The 25,802-nt window shown below is 42.3% G+C and overlaps 1 protein-coding gene across 1 annotated transcript in view; it reads left to right on the top strand.

Annotated features, from left to right (window-relative positions):
- The window catches only part of LOC147733211 (mucin-5B-like), a 1,334,855-nt gene that overhangs the window by 1,199,955 nt on the left and 109,098 nt on the right, over positions 1-25,802 (top strand). The window contains exons 25-28 of the mRNA XM_086956056.1: positions 5,086-6,105; positions 8,209-8,313; positions 19,945-20,049; positions 25,423-25,527. Of these exons, the coding sequence (XP_086812182.1) occupies positions 5,086-6,105; positions 8,209-8,313; positions 19,945-20,049; positions 25,423-25,527 (1,335 nt within the window). The remainder of the gene's footprint in view (positions 1-5,085; positions 6,106-8,208; positions 8,314-19,944; positions 20,050-25,422; positions 25,528-25,802) is intronic.

Raw genomic sequence — 25,802 nt, 5'->3', positions numbered from 1 at the left:
TCAGATGCTTTCCGAGCCTCATATTAATCTGGACCAAAATGGTAAAGTGCTCACCGTCCTGAGGCCAACAAAATCAATCTGCAGAAAGTGAAGGTAAGCAGGCAGAAATGTCTGGGGTAGGCCACCCTAAGGATGACAGGTCTAACAATAGTCTTCTTAGGTGGCTAAATTGTCTACCTGCATTAACATTTTAAAAAATGTGGACTGTGACATCTTAGGCCCAGACTAAAACTGAAGTATATAAAAAAGTGATGGATTACTTGAACTAATCTCAGCCACTAGTAATTACTACAGTCAGATTACAACTTTACCAGGAATTTTCACAAACTATGCAAATCTCTGTGCAGGAATCAGAGTTACAGGTCGTGCACCGTTTACCACATCTGTTAAGTACCACGTACAATAGAATTCACAAAACTGCTGTTTTTTTCCAGGGGTATACGTCACATTTAATGGCGGAAAATACTGGTGAATGCAGATTTTAGTGAGGAAAGCACAATAACCTGCATGTTGTACCCCTTATTGAATCGTGTAACTAGTAGTTTGAGTTATTTATTGTACATGACACATACCAAACCCAGAGGTATTAGATTTTATCAGGTACAACAAATATTGCATTGCCACTGGAGCAGTCCTAATCAGTGTTCATAGATCAGAACCATAGGAAGATTGAAACCTGATAATGCATGTGTTTAGTCTGGAAGGACAACAAAAGTGTACAAAAGAAGAGGGTCTTAAGGAAATATTATTATTATTATAGTGTCTTTTGTAAAGCGCGCAGATACCGCAACAGGGTGTCCCGGCGCTGACTGAATGATAACCGGCTCAAAGGCAAAAATTACAGGCGAAACAGAAAGGTTTTCAGGGATCTACGGAATTCTTGTTCCGAATTGCTCCTACGAAGATCCAGAGGCAATTTGTTCCATCTTAGAGCAGCTCCGAGCTCAAAGGTCTTTCCACCCGCTCGGGACTTTCTGTATCTAGGGGTGGCCAGCAAAAGTTTGGTATTGGAACGAAGGGATCTCAGATTACTGTAGGGTCGCAAGGCAGATTGAAGGTGAGCCGAGCCAAGGCCCTTGGTGGATCGAAAGGCGAGTATCATCGCCTTGAACTCAATTTGTTTGCCCATAGGGAGCCAATGTAGTTCCCTTAGGTATGGGGAGATATGCTGTCTGCGAGAAAGGCCACCAATTAAACGTGCAGCAGCATTCTGGACCCTTTGAAGTTTCTGACAGAGACCTTTATTGAGTCCCAGATACAGGCCATTAGCATAATCGAGATGGGAGATGATAAGGGCATGAACAATGTTTTTTCTTTTGGCACAAGGTAGATAGTTAATTAGTTTTTTTTAAATCCTTATCTTGGAGAAACAAGCCGCTGAGACAATATAAACCTGACTATCGAAAGATAACTTGTTATCTCAGAGGACTCCTAAGTTTCTCACAGAGTCCTTTGGGGTCGGGCGGGGGTCAGATCTTCCGGCCACCACAGGTTCGAGCTAAGAGGGGATGGCTGATTAAAAAAGAGCACCTCTGTTTTCCCAGCATTAAGTCTCAAGGAGATAAGGTCCATCCAGCTGGCGATATCTCTCAGACAAGTTTTGAGAGGATCGAAAGTACTAGAAGATGGGTCCTTAAACATAAACAGCAGCTGGATATCGTCCGCGTAGGACGTTGTTTTTATTCCTGAGCGGGTGATCAGCTCTGCCAACGGTGAAAAATACACATTAAATAAAAGTGGGATAAGAGAAGAGCCCTGGGGGACACCCCACCTCAATGGTCTAGGTGTTGAAGTGAAAGGAGGGGTGTGAACCTGTTGTGTGCGGTTGGACAAAAACGAGCTGATCCAAGCGAGGACCTTGCCTTGAATACCAATATCCTGCAATCTATTAAGCAGTAAAGGGTGGGAGACGGTGTCGAATGCTGCTGATAAATCTAGCAGCACCAACACCGCCCTCGATCCCTGGTCTAAGGTCCATCGCACAGAGTCGGCCATCTCAATGAGGCCGATTCCGTTTTGCAACCCCTGCTAAAGCCATGTTGGGAGTCATGGTAGAGGCCATTCCTCTCAATATAATGGGCAAGTTGCTGGTAAGCAAGCCGTTCTAGAATTTTGGCTGGGGCTGGAAGAAGAGAAATCGGTCTGTAATTAGCCGTATCCTCGGGGTTCGCAGTGGCCTTTTTCAGGATAGGGATCAAGAACGCGTGTTTCCATGCCTCTGGATAGATTCCTGAACTAAAAGAGGAGTTCCACATAGTGTTGAGGAAGGGATTTAAAAAAGAGGCTAACACTTTATAGTATTTGGCAGGCCATGGGTCCCCAGGGGAGCCTGATCTGCATCTGAGTAGCTCTTGAAGAGAGAGCTCAGTAGAAATTTCAGCAAATTCAGGGAGAGCGGGACCAGCAGGATATGGCACTGTTCGAGCCACAAGAAGGTCCGTATTATCTTTGGACGGAAAAGAGGGCTGAATCCGTGCAATCTTGTCTTCAAAGAACTCTGATAGTTTAAGACATAGTTCCTGGGAGACTGGCTGCTTACGGATCAAAGCTTGGGGGTTAGTGAATGATCTAACAATTGAAAAGATTTCCTTGGGAGCATTGTTAGCTTTGTCAATTTTTTCTGCTAGGAAATTTCTTTTTTGTTTATTAATATGTTTTCGGTAGTCCTTTAGGGCTTTACGATAATTAATGTTGCTGTCATTAGAATAGTCCAATCTCCAGCGTCTCTCCAGTACTTTACAGGCAGATTTAGATTTGCGTAGTTCATCTGAGAACGATGGGGCCGCTGGGGCGGATCTAAAAGTTTTTATCGGCCTAAGGGGTGCCAAAGAATTGATAGCCTTGCTAATCCATTCATTAAAATGAGCAATACGTGAATCCAAATCCTCGCCCAGGTCAGGGTAACTATCTTTAAGATGATCTTCAAGGGTCAAAGATGTTATTTTGCTCCAATTTCTACCAAGATCTCTCGGGGTGGAAGAGGGTCGATCATAACGAGAGATAGAGGCCGAGAATGGTATTAAAAAATGATCTGACCATGTGAAGGGGATTGGATCATCAATTATCAAGCTCGAGAGATTGGAAAAAATTAGGTCCAAAGTGTGTCCAGCTCTGTGGGTGGGATGGACCACTAGCTGGGGCAGGTCGCAGGCGGAGAGTGTTAATAGCCAATTTGAGCTCATAGAGCAAGAAAGATCATCTGCATGGAGATTGAAGTCTCCCAGAACAGTAAAATTAGCTTAACGGGTGGTGGCTAGTGTGATGTAATCGAGTAAGGCCGGGAGATGAGTGGGACTGGAATTAGGCGGTCGGTACAGCAGCAGGCCTGCAAATGAGACAGATGCAGAGAGGTTGATACAAAAAGGAAGCCCCTCAATGTTATCGATGGGATTAAAATGGGGAGAGTTAATGGTCCACTTGTCTTTATAGACAATTGCCACTCCTCCTCCTCTTTTTCCATTGTGTCGATTTGCACAAATGATGCTGAAACCTTCCGGAATCGCCAAGGTGATAGCAGGGTTGATTTCCTCATTTAGCCATGTTTCCGTTAGGAACAAAAAGTCCCAATTATTATCTATTAGAGATTGCTGAATGTCAAAAGAATGCTTAACTAGTGACCTGCAATTTATGAGAGCACCCTTTATGGGTACAGTCAGAGAAGGACTGGTTGTGTGCGTTACATCGGGAGTAAACGCATCCTTGCTTGTGGACACACACTGTGGTTCGTCAGATAAAGACAGACTCCAATGTTACTTTTGGCGGTTGATTATTTATTCATCAATATCGCAAAAAGTAGTTTGCATGTTTATTCACAAAATTTCAGAGTTTATATGTCCCATCATTATGATGATATGTAGACAAACATTTCCAAAGAAATACTCCGATGCATTTCGGGCATGGATTGCCCTTTGTCAAGGAGTTCTGAAAGCAAAAAGATGCTTTTACCTTCCGAGTTATAACCAATATAACATATACATTCACATTTCATGAAATATAATGACATCATCTGTAGCAAAGAGAACGTGACATACCCATTTGATAAACCCGTGTAATGACGTGAGCTAGGTGAGAAACAGTGGGGGTTCGGGGGGATGCAGGAAGTTAAGCGGGGTACACTTACATGTCAAGGTCGTGTAAACTCTTGGCTCTCTGGGGAGACAAGAAATGACGGGCGGTTAAGCGGGATGAATACCCGACGTTAAACACAATAACGCGGGTCTCTGTTGGAGCTCCAACTTACTTGGGAATGGGTGGTGGGGACGGCTGCTGATGGATCCTAGGGTCGTAGACCGGAGGGTTCACGAAGTGGCGGCAGGAGCCGCCGGTATATGACACTACGCGGAGTTTTGCTGTGGACATTAAAAAAGGACTGAGCAAGTGATCGTGAGGGTGGCGGCCATCTTGGAGTGGGGAGTAGATGGTGAATGGGCAACGATATGTCAATTGAAGATGTGTACAATGGTAATGTGCAAGCAGCAAACACAAGAGATAAAGTGTGAAACAAATTTACCACAGGGGGTATTTATAGAAAACAGCTCAGTTCAATCCCGTCATTGAGACCGTGAGGCTTCATTGCCTGTAGTCTGTATATCCAAGCGGTCTCACGCTGGAGAAGAGTCTTGTTGTTGTCTTTTCCCTCATGTTTTTGGATCATTTCGAGCACCAAGAACTTGAGTTGGGCCACACTGTGGTGGAGTTCATTGAAATGTTTAAGGCACTTCTTTGAGAACGTACTTCCTCCGACCACCGACACTAAACCAGATCAACTTCTTGGTTTAAAAACCACCAGTACCTACATGCCACCATGTAGTCATAAAAGCATAGACACCTTCGAGACCCTCATAAAGCAAGACATATCCAAAATCAACTTCCGTCGAACAACTAAGCCAAACATCACCCCAAAAGACAGAGACACCCTGAGAAAAATTGCTGGCAACAAAACCATTAAATGTCTTAAAGCCGACAAAGGCGATGCACTGGTTGTGCTCAATACCAGCATGTACGATGCCAAAATCAAAGAACATATAAATGATCTGGAAACATACATGCTTCTATGTACCAATCCAATGGAATAATACAAAGCAGAACTCCTAGACCTGGTGTCTAAAGCCCATGAGAACGGTACCATTGATGACCGCACGAAAAAATACTTAATCATTGAACATCCGAGAAGTCCGACTATCGTGATGTTACCAAAAAGCCACAAGAACTTAATCGACCCCCCGTTCCGACCCATTGTGTCCACGCGGGGATCTATACATGAACCAAAAGGAAAATTCTTGGATCGTCATCTACAACCCATCGTAACGAATCTCAGGAGCTACATCAAAGACACAACCGCATTTCTCCAAAAACTCTCTGAAATATCACTTGCCACAGATGAACATATAATCCTGTGCACTGCTGATGTCAAAAGCCTTTACACGTCTATTCCCCATGGAGGTGGGATTGAAGCAATAGAAAAGGTATTACTGAACAGCAATCTTTCGGAACCTCTACAAACCTTCCTCATGGAACTCCTCATTTTCACGCTATACCACAGCTACTTCACACATGAACAACAATACTACCTTCAGATGTCTGGAATGTCTATGGGCAATTACGCTGCACCAACTTATGCGAACATCTACATGTCAGAATTTGAACCAACCTACATCTACGCCAATTCCAACTGGTCAGACAACCTCAAGTTATATGTGCGTTACATTGACGACTTATTTTTCATTTGGAAAAATACCCGAGAAAATTTAGAATCAGCATTGATTGACCTGAACTCCAAAGACAACCGTATCACTCTCACGTGGAACATCAGTGAACACAAAATCACCTTTCTTGACGTTTTAGTCAAAATCACAGAAACAGGATTAACAACTGATCTGTTTAGAAAGCCAACAGATCGCAACAACACAGTCCACTACACCAGCTTTCACCAACAATCGCTCAAAAGAAACTTGCCATACAGTCAAATGTTAAGAATAAAACGGATTGTATCAAATCCAGAAATATGCACACAAAAAATGGAGGAAATGGCCAAAAGATTTACCAACAGAGGATACCCTCAAGAATCCCTTACTGAAGCCATCAAGAAAGCCAATGCTATCTCACGTTAGGAAGCACTCAAAGGCTCCACGAAAAAAGATGAAAACAGAACAGTGTTGGTGTCGAAATACTCTACCTCCAGCAAAAAATACAAAAAAATCATCTTAAAACACTGGCGCATACTGTCCTCGGAACCTGACTTCGGCAACTTATTTGAAAATCCACCAATCTTCGCATACACCCGGTCTGAGAACTTAAAAGAAATTCTATGCAAAGAACCCATTCAACAAACCACCCATACCGGCACACGTCCGTGCCACAACTGCAACAATTGCCACAATATCATCATGGGCAACAGTATAAACCACCCAATGAGAGGATTCAAAATCAAACTTCATGTCGATGCCACATGCGATTCAACCTATTTAACATACCTATTGAAATGCCCATGCGGCATGATATATGTAGGTAAAACCACCAGAAAAATAAAGACACGCCTAAATGAACATAAGTCGAACATTCGCACAAAAAACCATAAATCGAACATTGCAATACATTTCAATGAACTCCACCACAGTGTGGCCCAACTCAAGTTCTTGGTGCTGGAAATGATCCAAAAACATGAGGGAAAAGACAACAACAAGACTCTTCTCCAGCGTGAGACCGCTTGGATATACAGACTACAGGCAATGAAGCCTCACGGTCTCAATGACCGGATTGAACTGAGCTGTTTTCTATAAATACCCCCTGTGGTATATTTGTTTCACACTTTATCTCTTGTGTTTGCTGCTTGCACATTACCACTGTACACATCTTCAATTGACATATCGTTCCCCATTCACCGTCTACTCCCCACTCCAATATGGCCGCCACCCTCACGATCACTTGCCCAGTCCTTTTTTAATTTCCACAGCAAAACTCCGCGTAGTGTCATATACCGGCGGCTCCTGCCGCCACTTCGTGAACCCTCCGGTCTACGACCCTAGGATCCATCAGCAGCCGTCCCCACCACCCATTCCCAAGTAAGTTGGAGCTCCAACAGAGACCCGTGTTATTGTGTTTAACGTCGGCTATTCATCCCGCTTAACCGCCCGTCATTTCTTGTCTCCCCAGAGAGCCAAGAGTTTACACGACGTTGACATGTAAGTGTACCCCGCTTAACTTCCTGCATCCCCCGAACCCCCACTGTTTCTCACCTAGCTCACGTCATTACATGGGTTTATTAAATGGGTATGTCACGTTCTTTCTGCTACCGATGATGTCATTATATTTCATGCAATGTGAATGTATATGTTATATTGGTTATAACTCGGAAGGTAAAAGCGTCTTTTTGCTTTCAGATCTCCTTGACAAAGGGCAATCCATGCCCGAAATGCATCGGAGTATTTCTTTGGAAATGTTTGTCTACATATCATCATAATGATGGGACAAATAAACTCTGAAATTTTGTGAATAAACATGCAAGCGACTTTTTGCGATATTGATGAATAAATAATCAACCGCCAAAAGTAACATTGGAGTCTGTCTTTATCTGACGAACCACAGTGTGTGCCCACACGCAAGGATGCGTTTACTCCCCATGTAACGCACACAACCAGTTCTTATCTACGACGTACATGGACGGTTACGTCTCTTGCTGGAGCACCCTAAAACTATAAACAAAATCATAGCAAACATAAGGAACATAATCTAAAACCACTGCTGTGCGCCACGCTACCTATCTTCCGCATTACAGTCAGAGAAGGACCTCGAGCGGGAGGCAGAAGGACCCGAAGGTTCATTAAGACAAACCCACAATGCTCGCAGGTTATATGCGGTCCACGATGGGTGGCGAGATCGACCCGGCTAAGGGGACAAGCCCAATAGTAACAGTGACAGACCAAATAAGCATGAGAAAACACGTCAACTACTTATTTGCTCATGTATGTATGTCAAAACAGTTACTTCTTTCAATGGTGCTCTGGCAAAATAAAATATTTTTTCTTTGTCTGGCTTGGTAGGCAGAAACAAACAATGGTACATTTTGGGAGAGGCCCATAGTGCACAGATTATAACCATTTATGAGTGCATAGTAGAAATTGATAAGGTAACGAGTTACAACATCAAAATATGTAGTGTAAAAGGGACTGCAGTGTCTATTATTTATTAATTTTTCCCTTTATTTTATAGTTACTACGTTTGTTAGCCCTGCCATGCATTTAAAGACAACCATGGTGACATCAGCTACTACTTCCACCCATGCCAAAACATCTGGGCCATCAGCTGCTGTGAAAAGTAAGTAAAATAGAGGACTTCAGGTAGGTTCTCAGTCAAACTGCATAATCAATATTCAGAGCACTCACAACCTTTCCTTCTTTATCCTAAGCCTGCTGTGAGGCTTGCTCAAATCACTCAATGGTTGGCTTTGTGTCTCTATGTAACCAGAAGGCCACACTATTACATTCCAGAATGTCTAACCTCACTTTCCATTCTACAGAACTTTATAAAGAGGTTCTTTGGATAATAGCAGGTCATGTGTAACCCAGGTCACAACATTTATCCGGGTCAACCTAATGTGAGCTGCTCCAAGGAGTCCCTATACCATGCGTGACCAGCGGGGATCGTGCGACCATAAGCATGATTCCACACTGAAAAACACTGTGGATTAACCCATATTTTACCACCCCTGTATCCTCTCCCTCCATTCCAAAGTTCAACACTAAAGCTGCCACCCCGATAACTCGATTAAAGGTTCCATGTAGACAACTTGTAGCTGTCAAGAGGGAAATTAATGTATAGTCTATGAGTGTGCGCAATTTTCTAATGAATGTCTGCAGATGTTGTTTGAACCTTGAGAAGCAACTTTTCTATTATTCAAAATGTCTTATTACGTTAGTATGTATTAGAGTAAGAGGTTACCTGGTGATCAAACAGTGTAATTATTACTGATCACTGTAATGTATAGTTAAAACCAAGACCGACAGTATCTCACAGTTTTAAATAATGGAGAAAGGGTAGGGGCCACTCCTCATTTAATCAATTAATAAAAAGCGCTATTCTGTTATTATGACTAAACCCTAAAAAACACATTTCTAAACATTATTATTATTTTGCAAACATATTGTTATTGTCATGGCAGTAAACTGTGCATCGTTGCATCGCCATAGAGACTCTTACTTGACAACATGTAAAAAAAATATCTCCGAAAGTTAGTGAATGGCAGCACTGAGGATATTGACATTTTCTGTTGTCAGGAGAACCGGTCCTGGTCATGGTTGTGTCTTTGTAATGCCGACCCCTGGAGTGAGGGTAAAGGAAGAGCAAAGTGACAAAAATACAATTAGTAGAAGCTGAGATATGATTTTTTAAAGATTAAGGGCCTTATGACGATGAGTCCGCCCGGCACCATATTGGTATGGGAACCGCCCGACCATTGATCTGCAGTTCCAAATACCTAATTACAATGTGAACGCACATGTTACAGTCACAAACTCCCATTTACCTATGGGAGCTTGTGCTATGGCTGTAAACTGGCCATAGAACAAGTTCCCATAGAGAAATGGGAGTTTGTATGAATCCCTGAGGCGTGTGGCTGGCACCTCATGGAGCCTGCCACACGGTGGAGGTATTCATAGGGGGGCACGTCTGGTTCCGCCTTGGCCCCAAACCAGAGACCGCAGGGTGAAGGGGTCCCTGCTAGGGGCCCCAAAGTCATTTTCCAACAGGTTTTCCATGTTGGAAACCCCCCGGCATGGAAATCCTGTTGGAAACCAACATCGTAATCCCTACCTCTGAAATGCCCTCTATAGTCTCGGACTGGCCAATGGACTCCTTGAACCCGTCGGAATCCAGACGGAATGACCGGCCAGTTTCACTTTCAACTGCCTGCATCGTAATACAGTGGTCAAAACTAAAACCACAATGAGGCTCAGAAGCCTCTAACCTCAGAGGCTTTCCGAGCCTCATATTAATCTGGACCAAAATGGTAAAGTGCTCACCGTCCTGAGGCCAACAAAATCAATCTGCAGAAAGTGAAGGTAAGCAGGCAGAAATGTCTGGGGTAGGCCACCCTAAGGATGACAGGTCTAACAATACTCTTCTTAGGTGGCTAAATTGTCTACCTGCTTTAACATTCTAAAAAATGTGGACTGTGACATCTTAGGCCCAGACTAAAACTGAAGTATACAAAAAAGTGATGGATTACGTGAACTAATCTCAGCCACTAGTAATTACTACAGTCAGATTACAACTTTGCCAGGAATTTTCAGAAACTATGCAAATCTCTGTGCAGGAATCAGAGTTACAGGTCGTGCACCGTTTACCACATCTGTTAAGTACCGCGTACAATAGAACTCACAAAACTGCTGTTTTTTTTCCAGGGGTATACGTCACATTTAATGGCGGAAAATACTGGTGAATGCAGATTTTAGTGAGGAAAGCACAATAATCTGCATGTTGTACCCTTTATTGAATCGTGTAACTAGTAGTTTGAGTTATTTATTGTACATGACACATACCAAACCCAGAGGTATTAGATTTTATCAGGTACAACAAATATTGCATTGCCACTGGAGCAGTCCTAATCAGTGTTCATAGATCAGAACCATAGGAAGATTGAAACCTGATAATGCATGTGTTTAGTCTGGAAGGACAACAAAAGTGTACAAAAGAAGAGGGTCTTAAGGAAATATTATTATTATTATTATAGTGTCTTTTGTAAAGCGCGCAGATACCCCAACGGGGTGTCCCGGCGCTGACTGAATGATAACCGTATCAAAGGCAAAAATTACAGGCGAAACAGAAAGGTTTTCAGGGATCTACGGAATTCTTGTTCCGAATTGCTCCTACGAAGATCCAGAGGCAATTTGTTCCATCTTAGAGCAGCTCCGAGCTCAAAGGTCTTTCCTCCCGCTCGGGACTTTCTGTATCTAGGGGTGGCCAGCAAAAGTTTGGTATTGGAACGAAGGGATCTCAGATTACTGTAGGGTCGCAAGGTAGATTGAAGGTGAGCCGAGCCAAGGCCCTTGGTGGATTGAAAGGCGAGTATCATCGCCTTGAACTCAATTTGTTTGCCCATAGGGAGCCAATGTAGTTCCCTTAGGTATGGGGAGATATGCTGTCTGCGAGAAAGGCCACCAATTAAACGTGCAGCAGCATTCTGGACCCTTTGAAGTTTCTGACAGAGATCTTTATTGAGTCCCAGATACAGGCCATTAGCATAATCGAGATGGGAGATGATAAGGGCATGAACAATGGTTTTTCTGTTGGCACAAGGTAGATAGTTAATTAGTTTTTTTTAAATCCTTATCTTGGAGAAACAAGCCGCTGAGACAATTTGAACCTGACTATCGAAAGATAATTTGTTATCCCAGAGGACTCCTAAGTTTCTCACAGAGTCCTTTGGGGTCGGGCGGGGCTCAGATCTTCCGGCCACCACAGGTTCGAGCTAAGAGGGGATGGCTGATTAAAAAAGAGCACCTCTGTTTTCCCAGCATTAAGTCTCAAGGAGTTAAGGTCCATCCAGCTGGGATATCTCTCAGACAAGTTTTGAGAGGATCGAAAGTACTAGAAGATGGGTCCTTAAACATAAACAGCAGCTGGATATCGTCTGCATAGGACGTTGTTTTTATTCCTGAGCGGGTGATCAGCTCTGCCAACGGTAAAAAATACACATTAAATAAAAGTGGGATAAGAGAAGAGCCCTGGGGGACACCCCACCTCAATGGTCTAGGTGTTGAAGTGAAAGGAGGGGTGTGAACCTGTTGTGTGCGGTTGGACAAAAACGAGCTGATCCAAGCGAGGACCTTGCCTTGAATACCAATATCCTGCAATCTATTAAGCAGTAAAGGGTGGGAGACGGTGTCGAATGCTGCTGATAAATCTAGCAGCACCAACACCGTCCTCGATCCCTGGTCTAAAGTCCATCGCACAGAGTCGGCCATCTCAATGAGGGCCGATTCCGTGCTGCAACCCCTGCTAAAGCCATGTTGGGAGTCATGGTAGAGGCCATTCCTCTCAATATAACGGGCAAGTTGCTGTAAAGCAAGCCGTTCTAGAATTTCGGCTGGGGCTGGAAGTAGAGAAATCGGTCTGTAATTAGCCGTATCTTCGGGGTTCGCAGTGGCCTTTTTCAGGATAGGGATCAAGAACGCGTGTTTCCATGCCTCTGGATAGATCCCTGAACTAAAAGAGGAGTTCCACATAGAGTTGAGGAAGGGATTTAAAAAAGAGGCTAACACTTTATAGTATTTTGCAGGCCATGGGTCCCCAGGGGAGCCTGATCTGCATCTGAGTAGCTCTTGAAGAGAGAGCTCAGTAGAAATTTCAGCAAATTCAGGGAGAGTGGGACCAGCAGGATATGGCACTGTTCGAGCCACAAGAAGGTCCGTATTATCTTTGGACAGAAAAGAGGCCTGAATCCGTGCAATCTTGTCTTCAAAGAACTCTGATAGTTTAAGACAGAGTTCCTGGGAGACTGGCTGCTTACGGATCAAAGCTTGGGGGTTAGTGAATGATCTAACAATTGAAAAGATTTCCTTGGGAGCATTGTTAGCTTTGTCAATTTCTTTCTGCTCGGAAATTTCTTTTTTGTTTATTAATCTGTTTCCGGTAGTCCTTTAGGGCTTTACGATAATTAATTTTGCTGTCATTAGAGTAGTCCAATCTCCAGCGTCTCTCCAGTACTTTACAGGCAGATTTAGATTTGCGTAGTTCATCTGAGAACGATGGGGCCGCTGGGGCGGATCTAAAAGTTTTTATCGGCCTAAGGGGTGCCAAAGAATTGATAGCCTTGCTAATCCGATCATTAAAATGAGCAATACGTGAATCCAAATCCTCGCCCGGGTCAGGGTAACTATCTTTAAGATGATCTTCAAGGGTCAAAGAAGTTATTTTGCTCCAAATTCTCCCAAGATCCCTCGGGGTGGAAGAGGGTCGATCATAACGAGAGATAGAGGCCGAGAATGGTATTAAAAAATGATCTGACCATGTGACTGGAATTGGATCATCAATTATCAAGCTCGAGAGATTGGAAAAAATTAGGTCCAAAGTGTGTCCAGCTCTGTGGGTGGGATGGACCACTAGCTGGGGCAGGTCGCAGGCAGAGAGTGTTGATAGCCAATTCGAGCTCATAGAGCAAGAAAGATCATCTGCATGGAGATTGAAGTCTCCCAGAACAGTATAATTAGCTTAACGGGTGGTGGCTAGTGTGATGTAATCGAGTAAGGCCGGGAGATGAGTGGGACTGGAATTAGGTGGTCGGTACAACAGCAGGCCTGCAAATGAGACAGATGCAGAGAGGTTGATACAAAAAGGAAGCCCCTCAATGTTATTGATGGGATTAAAATGAGGAGAGTTAATGGTCCACTTGTCTTTATAGACAATTGCCACTCCTCCTCCTCTTTTTCCATTGTGTCGATTTGCACACATGATGCTGAAACCTTCCGGAATCGGCAAGGTGATAGCAGGGTTGATTTCCTCGTTTAGCCATGTTTCCGTTAGGAACAAAAAGTCCCAGTTATTATCTATTAGAGATTGCTGAATGTCAAAAGAATGCTTAACTAGTGACCTGCAATTTATGAGAGCACCCTTTATGGGTACAGTCAGAGAAGGACCTAGAGTGGGAGACAGAAGGACCCGAAGGTTCATTAAGACAAACCCACAATGCTCGCAGGTTATATGCGGTCCACGATGGGTGGCGAGATCGACCCGGCTAAGGGGACAAGCCCAATAGTAACAGTGACAGACCAAATAAGCATGAGCCAACACGTCAACTACTTATTTACTCATGTATGTATGTCAAAGCAGGTACTTCTTTCAATGGTGCTCTGGCAAAATAAAATATTTTTTCTTTGTCTGGCTTGGTAGGCAGAAACAAACAATGGTACATTTTAGGAGAGGCCCATAGTGCACAGATTATAACCATTTATGAGTGCATAGTAGAAATTGATAAGGTAACGAGTTACAACATCAAAATATGTAGTGTAAAAGGGACTGCAGTGTCTATTATTGTAAAGAGCGGCTGGAGGCAGAATTAGGTTTAAAGCTTATTTATTCTTAAAGGCATAAATAGACCCACTGGTGCTGGAGTCCAGGCATCTCTTCAGTTCAGCTCCAACCGCTTCACTGAAGTAGAATCTGGATCACCAGGGTACAGTAAAATGATTCCATATTACATAGCTAAGAATCTAACAGAGATGAAAGAACTACAACACTAAATAAAGAGAACTACAATAGAGGTAGAAGACATATACCACATGTTCCATTCTTAACAAAAATAAAACAAACAAAATAAAGAAAACAAAATCAATCTAACACATAATCATAAAATTTCTTAGGCAATTTAACACTTCTTCTAGATAAAATAGGAGCATCAAGAACAGAGGAATTCAAAGAAATGTCATTTCCTAGATCAGTATCCACAAAATCAGAAAGGGGTAAACAAGCACTGTCAGGAACAGGGGATTTCTCAAGAATGTCACTGGAAAGAGCAGATCCAGGAACTGGAGGTTCCTCAGCATTGTCAGAGGAATGAACAGATACAGGAGCAGAGCAAGCATAGTTATTGTCATTGGAAAGAGCAATATCATCAAACAAGGCACCATCTCCCATTTTAGAAAAGAAACGTTCTTGACCAGGTTTAAGAATTATCACAGAACTCTTGCTCCACCAACCCTTGTCCTTAAGCAAGACAGTGGAATTGGTGACATCCTCAACTTGAAAAGGTTCAGAGAACTTAGACGAACCCTTGGGGGTGAAAGATGGTTTGATAATTCTTACCCAATCGCCAATAGAAACATCTTTGTTTTTAGAATGATGAGACAAATCATGATAGGCCTTACCAGACTCACGAGCAGAACAAATATTGTACCTAGCCTTAATGATAGAATCCTCCAAACTGATCTTGTTAGATTTAGCACTGCCAATTAAAGGCATGAACTTGCATCTGGGTTCTCTGCCTCTCATTAAAAAGTAAGGAGATATACCAGTACAGGAATTGGGAGTCAAATGGTAACTCCAAATTTTCTCCTTTAGAAACTGCAAAACATCAAGATTGCTTTCTAAAGCGGCCTGAACGCCTTCCTTAAAAAATCTGTTAGCCCTCTCCACCTGACCATTTGAGCGAGGGCTGTAAAGAGGAGCTCTAATGGCAGTAACCCCAAACTTATTCAAAAAAACTTGCATCTTACTGGAAACAAATTGGACACCATTGTCCGACATCAAAGAAACGGGTGCTCCCTCAACCCTAAAAATGTTGTCCAAAAAACATACAACTTCATCAGTGGTAGGGCGTTCAACAAAAGAAAAATAAATCCACTTGGAGAAATCATCAATTAACACAATGAGAAATCTCATCTCTCTACCCAGACACTCGAAAGGTCCAGAAAAATCAATGGAAAGCCTTTGCCAAGGACCTGTGGGACCACTACCTAAAGACAACGGTTCAGAAGCAACCTTCCAGTGCTTATCAGACTTGATGCAAACGGAACAGTTATCAATGAACCTTTCCACTGAAGCATCTAAACCAGGCCACCAATAATGGCACTTTAACAACTTCTTGGTAGCAGACACACCAGGATGCCCAGAATGCGCTAACTGAATAATTCTATCCCTGAGACCAGCAGGAGGGATGAACAAATCTTGTCTTAGCAAAAAATCGTTTTGAATAGACAATTCCTCGGAAACCTGAGCAAAACTTCTCAGAGGTAACTCTAAATTCTTAACAGAAGGCCAACCATTAGCGACATAAGATTTAACCTTCTGCAAAACACTATCATTAGAAAAATGATGACTCCAATCCTTCTCCTCAACACCAAAACAACAGAATTCTAAAGCGTCAACAGAAGCTACAACACATTCGTGCAGATCAAGAACTTCATCACTGGAGTCATCAACAGGAGGTAATCTGGATAAGCAATCTGCAGTAACGTTTTTTCCACCAGAAATGTGCTGAATGGTGAAATTGAACTCCTGTAACCTCGCAATTAATCTAACTAACCTTGAGGAAGCATTACCACTTCATACGCCGTCCATCATGTAGACAAGCGGCTTGTGATCAGTTACCAAAGTAAAAGGCCTCCCCCACAAGAAGTTCTTAAATTTTTCAACGGCCCACACACAGGCAAGGGCCTCTTTCTCAATGGTGCTGTAGTGAGCTTCTGCACCTCTAATGCCCCTGGAGATGAAAGAAATGACACGTTCTTTGCCTTCAACAATCTGAGTGAACACCGCACCCAAACCAACAGTGCTGGCATCAACAGTCACAAAAGAATCACCTTCAGGATCAAAAGTGTTCAAACCGGGTGCCTTGGCAATGAGACTAACAACCTTCACAAAGGCAGAATCGTGAATATCTGTCCACAAAAATTTAGCACCTTTCTTAAGTAAAAGTCTAAGTGGCTCCACAACCAAGGCATACCCCTTCACAAACTTGGCATAATATTCGCTCAAACTAAGAAATGAGCGCAAAGTATCCTTGTCTTTGGGTTTACTGCAATTTTCTAAACTGGAAATGATGTCTTTTTTTGGAAAGATGCCTTCAGGGGTTATCTTGTGGCCCAAATAATTAATTTCACTGACCAAAAATTTGCATTTATCTTTACTCACTGTCATTCCCTTGTTGTTTAAGGTGCTTAAAACCTTTTCCAAGATTACATTATGATCAGAAATGGTCTTAGCAAAAATTAGTATATCATCCTGAAATGATTGTACGCCTTTGAGACCATGAAACAGATTCTCAATCAATTTTTGAAAAACGCTGGCAGTTGACGCTAAGCCAAAAGGCATTCTAAGAAATCTATATAGGTCAAAAGGAGTGATAAAGGCTGTCAAATCCTTTGACTCCTCTACTAAGGTCACCTGATGATAGGCAGATTTAAGATCAATAATGGAGAAAAACTTAGCTCCATTAACAGCCGCCAACATTTCCTGTATCCTAGGCAAGGGATAGGTCTCAATAACAATATTTTTATTTAAAGAGCGAAGGTCAACACATAGCCTAATATCATTATTTTTTTTAAGAGCGATCACTATAGCAGAAACCCACTCAGAACTATCCGTAGGTTCTATAATACCTTGAGAACATAGGTCGTCTAAATGTGCTTTGAGTTTGTCTCTTTCTCCCAGAGGTACCATGCGAACTTTATGTTGGACAGGCAAAGCATCTTTTTTGAGTTTGATCTTGTGAGAAAAACCTTTTACCTGTCCAACAACATCCTCAAACACTTTTCCATGCTTATGAAGAATAGAAGACAGGGAATCATCCTCTAAAATAATATTACTGACAGGCATATCTCTTAATTGTATTGGATGATCGGAACCTGGGCATAAATTGATACCAAGCTTGCCAAGATCAAACCAACCCACAATATTCTTCCCGTCAATAGCCACATAAATTTTAGTAAAGATTTGGCGAGTTTCAAATTTAAGAAAATCCTGAAAGAAACCCAACATTTTAATTTTGAAATTACCAAACGCCTTAGGATTTATGTCGGAAATGTTAAGCTTGACACCACTCCAATTTTCCTTGAAAAATACATCAGATAAAATGGTTACTGGCGAACCAGAATCAGCCATGGCTTCAAACTCAACCTTTCCCACAGAAACAGTACCCAAAGGAGCTTTGAAAGGGAGAATGACACTGTTAATATAATTCTCAAAAGTATCATCATAAATGGTAATAATCATATTGTGCATATCATTTTCAACATCAGAAACGTAACTGACCGTAGTATTTACATTTCTCTTAATAGTTTTACAGAATGAGGAAAAATGACCACTTTTACCACACTTGGTACATTTCCTTTTTAGTGCAGGACAATCAGAGAAGTTGGCTAAATGTGATTTAGAACCACACCTAAAACAGCTTAAACCAGATTCCCTGTTAGTCTTGAAAAGATTTTTGCTACGAGTTTGAACTGAGCAAATAGAAGAGACACTTGCACTTTTAGCAGACTCAGCTTCAATAATTTTTGAAGATTCTATAGATCTTTCGATGCCTTTGGCTAGATCAATCACCTCTCCTAGCGTAGGATTGCGGCAGGCCAAAAGTCTTTCTTGTACCTTCTTTGAGAAGCAATTAAAAACAAATTGGTCTCTGATAGAGAAATCAACAAGTGCTCCAAATTGACAATTGGCAGCTAATACCCTCAAGGCCGCCACGTAATCTTCCACTGACTCATCAGACAATTGTTTTCTTTTATGAAAAGCATGTCTCTCGATTAACACATTTGGTTCATCTTCGAACTGCTTTTCAAGTCTGGCAACAGCTTCTAAAAATACATTCCAAACATCTCCTTCACCTCCCGGTGCTGTGATAGGTTCGAGATTTTTAAAAATTTCAATTGCAGCTGTACCTAAGTAACTAAAAAGAATAGCTTTTTTCCTTTCAGGTGAGAACTTAGAACCATCAATTGCAACAATATAGTTCTCGAAGGACTCAAACCATTTTTTCCAAGATAATTTAGGTTTTCCAGGAATTTGCAGGAAAATAGAAGGTTGATTACAAATCTGAGAAGAAGCCATGTCAAACACTCAGTAGAATTCACTGAAGATTACAGGGACTTGCTCTAGTAAAATAAGTGTGCAAATCACTGAGTTTTAATAGAACTTGCCCTTGAAACTTGCGCTTGTATACTAAGTGTGCAAGTCACTGAAGTTAACAAAAACTTGAACTTTTAGAATAAGTGTGCAAATCACTGAATTGGTGACTTGCAGGTAAAACTTGCACTTGAAGAATAAGTGTGCAAATCACTGAATTGGTGACTTGCAGGTAAAACTTGCACTTGAAGAATAGGTGTGCAAATCACTGAACTGGTGACTTGCAGGTAAAACTTGCACTTGAGGAATAAGTGTGCAAATCACAGAATTGGAGACTTGCAGGTAAACTTGCACTTGTAAAATAAGTGTGCAAGTCACTGGAGTTAACATAAATTGTACTTGTAGAATAAATGTGAATTGGTGACTTGCAGGTAAAATAATAGTGTGCAAATCACTGAAATAGAAGAAAAGCGAAATTACTGTGTTCACTAATAACTGAGAATAGCGCTTTAGATTCAAAATATAAACAAAGATTAAGTTGCTTGCTGTTAGCGCTGTCAACGCTGATGAAATAATGACTCTCGAGTTAGAGGGAAAATAAATGAAGTGAGCGAATCACTGAGTTCGCCGGTTAACGCAATGAAGAGTAAAAGGCGCCACTTTCGTGAAGATCACGAACAATGCAGCGAAAATGGCTGCCACGTTACGTGTAACGAAGCGTTCCAGCAGATTAATGCGTTTCAGCAGTGTAGCGTGCAACGTCAGCGTTCCAAAAGATTGCCTGACAGCGTGCAACGTCACAGAGGAGCAGCTCGAGATAGGATGCAGCGCGTGAGTACAGCGCAAGCAAAATCCAACGGTCTTTGAGATCGGTAAGCGCTTTTATCCAAATTGAAAATAAATATGAAACAGTACCTTAAATCATCCGAAAATTGCAGGAATTAGAGTAGAGATGCCCAAATCTTCGTAAAAGGAGGTGTGGTAGCCGGCACAACCACGCAAAGGGTCCGTATCGAAAGAGTTCAAAAAGGACAAGAAAATGTCCTTAGTTTTAAAGGAAAAAGCTACACAGTGGGTCTAGTAATTAATTAAATAAACCTCGTCACCATTGTAAAGAGCGGCTGGAGGCAGAATTAGGTTTAAAGCTTATTTATTCTTAAAGGCATAAATAGACCCACTGGTGCTGGAGTCCAGGCATCTCTTCAGTTCAGCTCCAACCGCTTCACTGAAGTAGAATCTGGATCACCAGGGTACAGTAAAAGGATTCCATATTACATAGCTAAGAATCTAACAGAGATGAAAGAACTACAACACTAAATAAAGAGAACTACAATAGAGGTAGAAGACATATACCACAATTATTTATTAATTTTTCCCTTTATTTTATAGTTACTACGTTTGTTAGCCCTGCCATGCATTTAAAGACAACCATGGTGACATCAGCTACTACTTCCACCCATGCCAAAACATCTGGGCCATCAGCTGCTGTGAAAAGTAAGTAAAATAGAGGACCTCAGGTAGCTTCTCAGTCAAACTGCATAATCAATATTCAGAGCACTCACAACCTTTCCTTCTTTATCCTAAGCCTGCTGTGAGGCTTGCTCAAATCACTCAATGGTTGGCTTTGTGTCTCTATGTAACCAGAAGGCCACACTATTACATTCCAGAATGTCTAACCTCACTTTCCATTCTTCAGAACTTTATAAAAAGGTTCTTTGGATAATAGCAGGTCATGTGTAACCCAGGTCACAACATTTATCTGGGTCAACCTAATGTGAGCTGCTCCAAGGAGGCCCTATACCATGCGTGACCAGCGGGGATCGTGCGACCATAAGCATGATTCCACACTGAAAAAAACTGTGGATTAACCCATATTTTACCACCCCTGTATCCTCTCCCGCCATTCCAAAGTTCAACACTAAAGCTGCCACCCCGATAACTCGATTAAAGGTTCCATGTAGACAACTTGTAGCTGTCAAGAGGGAAATTAATGTATAGTCTATGAGTGTGCGCAATTTTCTAATGAATGTCTGCAGATGTTGTTTGAACCTTGAGAAGCAACTTTTCTATTATTCAAAATGTCTTATTACGTTAGTTTGTATTAGAGTAAGAGGTTACCTGGTGATCAAACAGTGTAATTATTACTGATCACTGTAATGTATAGTTAAAACCAAGACCGACAGTATCTCACAGTTTTAAATAATGGAGAAAGGGTAGGGGCCACTCCTCATTTAATTAATTAATAAAAAGCGCTATTCTGTTATTATGACTAAACCTTAAAAAACACATTTCTAAACATTATTATTATTTTGCAAACGTATTGTTATTGTCATGGCAGTAAACTGTGCATCGTTGCGTCGGCATAGAGACTCTTACTTGACAACATTGAAAAAAAATATCTTCAAAAGTTAGTGAATGGCAGCACTGAGGATATTGACATTTTCTGTTGTCAGGAGAACCGGTCCTGGTCAGGCAGGACCTCGCTCTGTTTCCAACATTCCTCATGAAACTGAGACCAACAGACATAATGAGCATCTCCGCTCCTCTCGTACAGGATGTTTTGTTTGCACTGCTGAAAGTACATGTTACCCTTTACTGTGTGAACACAAGGAAATAATGACCGGAGCGCAGACATTTTCAGACACTCACCCCCAGTCACAGATCTGGGTTGAATCCATCGTCGTTCTTTAACTCACTTTGCCACCTCAGATCGGACCCAGCTATATGCAAATTAGTCTTGACCCTGTGCCTCATGGGAACAGTCCAGCCCCAACTGCCAAACCAGGTCTTCCCTGAACCGGAAACAAGCATCCTCGGACAGGTTTCTGGGTAACACCCTTCATCAGCCAGGCTAGCTTGAATCCAGTGGCAATGTGAACAAGGGACCCACGTCTGGGCACACCCTGCCAACTTAGGGCTAGCAAAGCAAACACAAGGAGATGATGGACATAGCGCTGAAACTTTTCAGACACCCCCCGTCACAGATCTGGGTTGAAACCATCATCGTTCTTTAGCTCACTTCACCACCTCAGTTCAGACCCAGCTATAAGTAAATCAGTCTTGACCCTGTACCTTGAGAAAACAGTCCAGCCTGAACTGCCAAGCCAGGCCTTCCCTGAACCAGACACAAGCATCCTGGGACCAGTTTCTGGGTAACACACTTCATCAGCCAGGCTAGCTTGAATCCAGTGGCAAAGTGAGAAGGGATCCACGTCTGGGCATACCCTGCTAACTTAGGGCAAACTAAGCAAACACAAGGAGATGATGGACGGAGCGCTGAAACTTTTCAAACACTCAACCCCAGTCACAGATCTGGGTTGAATCCATCATCGTTCTTCAGCTAACTTCGCCACCTCAGTTCAGACCCAGCTATATGCAAATCAGTCTTGACCCTGTGCCTCATGGGAACAGCCCAGTCCGAAATTCCAAGCCAGGTCTTCCCTGAACAGGAAACATCCTGTGACAGGTTTCTGGGTAACACCCTTCGTCAGCCAGGCTAACGTGAATCCAGTGGCAAAGTGGCAAGGGACCCACGTCTGGGCATACCCTGCCAACTTAGGGCTACCAAAGCAACACAAGGAGATAGTGGATGGAGCCTTGAATCTTATCAGACACTCACCCCCAATTAAAGATCTGGGTTGAATTCATCATTGTTCTCTAGCTCACTTGGCAACTTCAGTTCAGACCCAGCTATATGCAAATCAGTCCCTTTACTGAGTGACCAGTATGATTCTAGCAGGTAACACATTGCACACTTGGCTGGGGGCCTCCTTTGCTACAGGCGCTGACATCAGGATCCAAAGCACCCAATTAATCAAACCCAAAGAGTCCACGTGCAATCCCCACACACTCCCTCACTAGCACCCTATAACAGTGACCCCTCAAGTCTCCATAACCACTCTCTCTCAGATGTATTTAGTTAGTTATACAGTGTCACCTATACCAGTGTAGGGTGTCAAAGCACTTTACATCACATTCACATTGCAGAGACAATCAATCATATGTGTGTAATTTAGTGTTTAGTAAATGTTACATAAGCTAGCAGCCCACAAGGTGACTCACATGTCATCCATACTGGTAGACAGTATAGTTTAAGGGAGCTTAGTCTGCTGAAGCACAAACTAACAATTTTAAACATAGCCCCATGGTTGGTGGTGACATTAAATAACAAGGATTTTGTTTTTACAGAAATTTACCTTTTTTGAAACATTAGAATAATGAAAGACAGTGGAAAACATCATAATGCTCCAATCTATACCTTACAGTTTGCATGCAGCTCTTTGATGACAGTTATTAGATCACTGTTCCGTGTTAGGATTTTTACATCTAAACTGCTAGTAACAAAAGGATCTCTCTGACAAAAGCACAGATCTATTTAAACTATATGCACTTTGTGATCTGCATGGTACACATTATTTGCAGCAGGCAATTTAACTCTCTGTGCTACCATAAAAAGAGTTAAAACTTCCACTTGACAAAACTCCTTCTGTCTCCAGGAAGAAAATGAATCACCATGTTATCTTGACATTTATATTTTTGTATGAAAATTGTCAGACCAGAAATGCAGCAGAAGGTGCTTTTGAAGCCATAAAATACTTCTAAACACAGCCCCTCTGGAAGAGTCAGCTTGCAGTGTGGTGGCACAGGTCGCACTGCCCTAGAGCCGGCCCTGATTCGAATTGCCGGCTTTCATAGCCACTTTTTATTAAAACTGCCTTACCAAGGTTTAGTTTGTAATGTTTGTTATGTGTTCCTGGGAGTAGAACCTCCAATAACTTTGGACAGGATAAGACTTGTATTGGAGTATGTGCCCCCTCATGCACTTTATGTACCTGTGATTGGGAAACTTACAGTTGTGTGGGTGGATGAGGGTTACCTATTTGCTGAAGTGTCTACTCATTTACATACATTAAACTCTAACCTCCAGAGAGCTGGCATATTGGTGAGAGGCTGGTGCAGTCATGGCCGAGCCTGCCAGGCAATTTATGCCGCACACTGGGTGTAGGTACGCACAGGTGAGAGTTCCAAAACACCCACTACACAAAAGTGTGTTGTTGCCAGCTTCACTCCCTTTTGTTCGAGGAATAGCCAGTCAAAGTGGAGTGTAAAAAATTATTCACTTCACATTGAAGGCTTTAATTGTGTTTTAAATGCTCCTTGAGTTACTGTTATAATATGAACTGCCCCCTAGCCGGTACTGTAATTAGAGCCAACTGATGTATGTTAAAGGCAAGGCAGCACAACAGGCAGACCATATTGTCTCTCTCAATTAGTTTACAATAGGTTAAGACAGAGTTCCTGGGAGACTGGCTGCTTACGGATCAAAGCTTGGGGGTTAGTGAATGATCTAACAATTGAAAAGATTTCCTCGGGAGCATTGTTAGCTTTGTCAATTTTTTCTGCTCGGAAATGTCTTTTTTGTTTATTAATCTGTTTCCGGTAGTCCTTTAGGGCTTTACGATAATTAATTTTGCTGTCATTAGAATAGTCCAATCTCCAGCGTCTCTCCAGTACTTTACAGGCAGATTTAGATTTGCGTAGTTCATCTGAGAACGATGGGGCCGCTGGGGCGGATCTAAAAGTTTTTATCGGCCTAAGGGGTGCCAAAGAATTGATAGCCTTGCTAATCCGATCATTAAAATGAGCAATACGTGAATCCAAATCCTCGCCCGGGTCAGGGTAACTATCTTTAAGATGATCTTCAAGGGTCAAAGAAGTTATTTTGCTCCAAATTCTCCCAAGATCCCTCGGGGTGGAAGAGGGTCGATCATAACGAGAGATAGAGGCCGAGAATGGTATTAAAAAATGATCTGACCATGTGACGGGGATTGGATCATCAATTATCAAGCTCGAGAGATTGGAAAAAATTAGGTCCAAAGTGTGTCCAGCTCTGTGGGTGGGATGGACCACTAGCTGGGGCAGGTCGCAGGCAGAGAGTGTTGATAGCCAATTCGAGCTCATAGAGCAAGAAAGATCATCTGCATGGAGATTGAAGTCTCCCAGAACAGTATAATTAGCTTAACGGGTGGTGGCTAGTGTGATGTAATCGAGTAAGGCCGGGAGATGAGTGGGACTGGAATTAGGTGGTCGGTACAACAGCAGGCCTGCAAATGAGACAGATGCAGAGAGGTTGATACAAAAAGGAAGCCCCTCAATGTTATCGATGGGATTAAAATGGGGAGAGTTAATGGTCCACTTGTCTTTATAGACAATTGCCACTCCTCCTCCTCTTTTTCCATTGTGTCGATTTGCACACATGATGCTGAAACCTTCCGGAATCGGCAAGGTGATAGCAGGGTTGATTTCCTCGTTTAGCCATGTTTCCGTTAGGAACAAAAAGTCCCAGTTATTATCTATTAGAGATTGCTGAATGTCAAAAGAATGCTTAACTAGTGACCTGCAATTTATGAGAGCACCCTTTATGGGTACAGTCAGAGAAGGACCTAGAGCGGGAGGCAGAAGGACCCGAAGGTTCATTAAGACAAACCCACAATGCTCGCAGGTTATACGCGGTCCACGATGGGTGGCGAGATCGACCCGGCTAAGGGGACAAGCCCAATAGTAACAGTGACAGACCAAATAAGCATGAGCCAACACGTCAACTACTTATTTACTCATGTATGTATGTCAAAGCAGTTACTTCTTTCAATGGTGCTCTGGCAAAATAAAATATTTTTTCTTTGTCTGGCTTGGTAGGCAGAAACAAACAATGGTACATTTTAGGAAAGAGGCCCATAGTGCACAGATTATAACCATTTATGAGTGCATAGTAGAAATTGATAAGGTAACGAGTTACAACATCAAAATATGTAGTGTAAAAGGGACTGCAGTGTCTATTATTTATTAATTTTTCCCTTTATTTTATAGTTACTACGTTTGTTAGCCCTGCCATGCATTTAAAGACAACCATGGTGACATCAGCTACTACTTCCACCCATGCCAAAACATCTGGGCCATCAGCTGCTGTGAAAAGTAAGTAAAATAGAGGACCTCAGGTAGCTTCTCAGTCAAACTGCATAATCAATATTCAGAGCACTCACAACCTTTCCTTCTTTATCCTAAGCCTGCTGTGAGGCTTGCTCAAATCACTCAATGGTTGGCTTTGTGTCTCTATGTAACCAGAAGGCCACACTATTACATTCCAGAATGTCTAACCTCACTTTCCATTCTTCAGAACTTTATAAAAAGGTTCTTTGGATAATAGCAGGTCATGTGTAACCCAGGTCACAACATTTATCTGGGTCAAC

This window comes from Lissotriton vulgaris, chromosome 2_1 (assembly GCF_964263255.1).
Source record: "Lissotriton vulgaris chromosome 2_1, aLisVul1.2, whole genome shotgun sequence".
Lineage (NCBI taxonomy): Eukaryota > Metazoa > Chordata > Amphibia > Caudata > Salamandridae > Lissotriton > Lissotriton vulgaris.
The sequence above is the reverse complement of the archived record's forward strand: the minus strand, read 5'-3'. Positions and strand labels throughout refer to the sequence as shown.